The sequence below is a fragment of the Coptis chinensis genome, chromosome 3 (assembly GCF_015680905.1).
Source record: "Coptis chinensis isolate HL-2020 chromosome 3, ASM1568090v1, whole genome shotgun sequence".
Taxonomy (NCBI): domain Eukaryota; kingdom Viridiplantae; phylum Streptophyta; class Magnoliopsida; order Ranunculales; family Ranunculaceae; genus Coptis; species Coptis chinensis.
The window spans coordinates 77796396-77800526 of NC_141458.1; the positions used below are offsets into that span (position 1 = coordinate 77796396).

At 36.7% G+C, this 4131-nt stretch overlaps 1 protein-coding gene across 1 annotated transcript; it reads right to left on the reverse strand.

The window, feature by feature from the left end:
- Window positions 1-2370: 2370 nt before the first annotated feature.
- LOC147510938 (uncharacterized) lies at window positions 2371-2730 on the reverse strand. The gene has a single exon (XM_086598298.1). It carries the CDS (start codon window positions 2728-2730, stop codon window positions 2371-2373), a length of 360 nt encoding a protein of 119 aa, XP_086454424.1.
- Window positions 2731-4131: the final 1401 nt, after the last annotated feature.

Sequence of the window (4131 nt, forward strand, 5' to 3'; positions counted from 1 at the left end):
GTGGAGGAACTAAATGCCTTTTTATTATGCGAGTATGATTTGTTGTGTGGTTAGTGGGAAGTTAAGACGCCTCGGTGGAGGAACTACCTGCCTTACTTATTGTAGTTAAGAATGTTGTATTAGTTGTTGGAAGTTAAGGCGCCTCGGTGGAGGAACTAACTGCCTTATGGATTGTGTATGTATAAATAAATATATGTTGTATTTTAGAGCTACTCACACCAGCATTTTTATAATGCTGACCCGATTTGCATGTTTGTTTATCGGGTGTGTTCATTAAATGAACATACTTGATAAGTCTTGACAGGTTTAGTGTTGAAGAAGGTTGGTTGCTGCTTGTGGTTTGCGTTAGCATTGCATTTCAAGATAGGTTTTGTTTTCCCTTGAGGTGATATAGATTTTTCAGTTGAGACAATGTTATTTGCATTTTCATTTGTAATTTTAAATAAAGAGTTATTGAAAAGAGATTTGTAACCTAATCTTATTTGTGAATTTTTGTAATGAAGAGGACTTTTGTTTAAGTTAAAATTTTTATTAGTTTTTAATTATCCACATATTTAAACTGTTTATGGGTTTTTGAAAGTTGGGAGTGCATCACACCTCGAAAATCGAAGAGTCGGGAACAATTATTGTTTTTCCGAATTCTGTCGAAATTCGGGGTGTGACAATATTACTACATCTCAAGAACTCCCAATACTTTCAGATACTTCATCATCTTCTTTAGCTAATATGGGTTGCATGTGGTCAATTCAAGAAAGTTCCTTTGATCAATATCGGGGTCACCAGTAATTAATGGTTATGGTGAACTCAGTAACTGTTGGTTTCTTTGATGATTTTCCTTCTTCTTTCTTGCTTGCATTGTTTCTATTTTTCTGTTATGCTTTTGGCTCCTTTTCCTTCTTCTTCTCTGCCAAAGCAACTTCTTGCGATACCTTACCCTTGCCCTTTCCACTATCCATAAGAAATGGTGTGAGTGAAGGTGTATGTGTGCTTCTTTTTATAGGCCTTTGTTGATAAGGTATATATGGGAATTGCAGTGATTGAAGTTGTTGGAAAGTGCTTATAGCACTTGGAAAAAGGAAATATACAGGGTCTGCTTATAGCACTTTGGAAGTTAATGGGTACATCTATTCACGAGGTGTTTGCTCCCTGTTTTGGTCCCTTATGCAAGCCTGAAAAGGAAACATAGCAAAAATAACATGCATACTACCAAAAATAGCTTGTTCTTGACAACAACTCCAAAAATAACATGCATACTAGCAAAAATTCCCATATATGAAAAGTTCCCATAACAAAAAAAAAAGTAGCTTGTTCTTGTCATTACATCCCTTAACAGTGACACAGACATAATGTTGATAAACAGACATAGTTCCTTCAAAATACCAACAACAGACACATATAGTTCCCAACTGTATACAAATAGTTTTCAACTCTTATTTTTTAGGCTTATAGCCCCTACCACTAGGCTTCATTCCCAGTTCACGTTTATGTGCCCTAGTATTCAGTGAAACACTTGGAGCTGCACTCTCTTGTGCACTTGAACTTTTTGATCTGGTATTCTTGGCTGGACTTGAAGCAGTATTAACTTGTGAAACAGTTGCTTTCACCTTGGATCCTCTAACTTTTCTTCCATTTGGCGCATTTTATGCAATCTGTGAAGCCAAAATATGCCTCTGATAGAGTGGGTCTCTCTTGTATGTTCCACATGTAATGATACAATTATGGGCCTCTCTTGTATCTATTCTAGATGGTGTACTTGGGGCCTACACATGAGAAATGAATATTGCTAAGATACATTGAAAACAATATATAAAAGTGGTGAGACATATTTACCTTTTCCTTCCTTGATCTTTTTGGAGGTTTTGTTGGAGCCTTTGGAGGAGCAATGATGTTCTTCCCCTATGCTTTTGGTTCTCTTGTATCTGTTCCAGATGGTGCTGCAGTATTGCTTGAGGGTACACTTGGGGCCTACACATGAGAAATTAATATTGCTAAGATACATTGAAAACAATATATTGCAGTGGTGAGACATATTTACCTTTTCATTTCTTGATCTTTTTGGAGGCTTTGTTGGAGTCTTTGGAGGAGCTGTGGTGTTCTTCCCCTCTACTTTTGCTTCTGGGTCAGTGACTGGAGTATTCTTTTCTTTTTAACCTACAATAAAGTAAAACAACTAAGCTCAATACAAATGTAGTTTAAATAAATGAAATTAAGTAAGTAAAAATAATGTCAACTTACAGGAAATTTTTTTTGGCCTTGTGTTTGGTTTTTTTCTCTTGTTTACATCCTGTATTATTATGCCCCAGTTCATTGCAATTAGAATACCTCATCTGCTTTCCCTTTCTTGAAATTCTAGGCCCTTTACTTGGTTCCTCATGTGGATCCTTCCTTCTGTTTCTTTGGGGGTCTTCCAGGAGTCATTTTTTCCTTTGGAGGCAACAATGTAGTAAAAAGCTGCTTCACCCACTGTTGTTCGCCATTTATAGGCCTTATATGTTCAACATAAGACTGCCTAATTGTCTCCACCATATAGCAAGGGTGCACATACTTATCTGGGTTATCAGTAGTAGTAAAAATAGCATAAATTGCACAAGCACAAGAAATTCCAGTCAGATTCCAAGACCTACATCCACATGTCTTCTTCCTTAAATCAACAACAAATGCATCCTTTTCACCAATGACTTGAAACTCAGAACCCCCATGGTAAGTGCATTGCAAGTTCCTACTATCCATCTTGTTCTCTTCTAACTATTTCCTAATTCTTGGTACCAACAAGTCTGATGTCCACTTCTCAATTAAAACCTTTCTTTTCTACATCCTACTCACTATGTAAAGTCTGATGTCCTCTAACATATGAATTAATGGTTTGAACCTTACCCTCAAGATGTAGTTGTTAAAACACTCACTCATGTTATTCTCTATTGAATCACAAAAAGATGTTTCAAGTTGAAAAGCTCTACACCATTATTTTGGATGTTGCTTGTTCCTTAAATACTCAGCAGCATCTTTGCTCATAGCTTCAATTCTTTTCATGTTCACCTTAAACATTGACTTGTCCCTACTCTTGGCAGTCTTCCAAAACAACCCTTTCAACATAGAACCACACTATCTCTTTATGAAATTGGCATATATGTGCCTTGCACAACACCTATGTTCTGCCAATGGCAAGAGTGAGTGAATAACCTTAACCAACCCTTTATGTTGGTATGATATAATAGTCCACCCAGCCCCATTTGATTGACCAATGTTATCAACTAACAACTCCACAAACCACAGCCAGGAGTCATTGTTTTCAGCTTCAACCACAGCCCATGCAATTGGATATATTTGGTTATTACCATCTCTCCTAATAGATGCCAACAACTGTCGTTTTATATAACCCTTCAAGAAACAACCATCCAATCCTATGACAGGTCTGCAACCACTCTCCCACCCTTTCTTCAAGGCATCAAGACATACATAAAACCTTTTGAAAATTTTAGGAGAAGTATCATCATTAGAAACCAGATTCTCAGAGTGCACTCTGACAGTACTACCTGGATTTCTAATCAATAACTCATGTGCATAATCATGTACTCTGGTATAGTGTTCTATCATAAATGAATCCACCTCACCTAATGCAAATCTCTTAGCTCTAGAACATTGATCAATTGAAACATTCATAGAGAATCTCTTCAGAACTACAAATTTAAAATCTTCTAACTTCCACCTAGGGTTGGCAAGGATTTCATGTTTAAATCTTTTAGAGAGCCATCTAGAATTACAAAATCTAGCATGGAAATCCCTTTTACACCTGTGCACATTGCTGAATGACTTTATCTGCCAAGTGCACTTAATTTGCATTAGAATGGCATGACATCTCTAGTCACATCCCTTTCCCCTAGAACATACAGCTGTTACCCTATCTGCTTCATTCTTTTTAAACACAATAGGGAAACCATGTCCTACTCCATAGTCTCTAATACATTCCTTAAACTCTTCTTTACTAGCAAACCTTATACCCAGTGCAAGGGGATCAATACTAAAAATATCAGTTTTAGAATAAAATGTAGGCCACATACTTTTCTTTTTCCTAATGCATACACCATCATCTTCAACACTCTCATTTGGGCTCTCATATATTCTCCTCTGAAT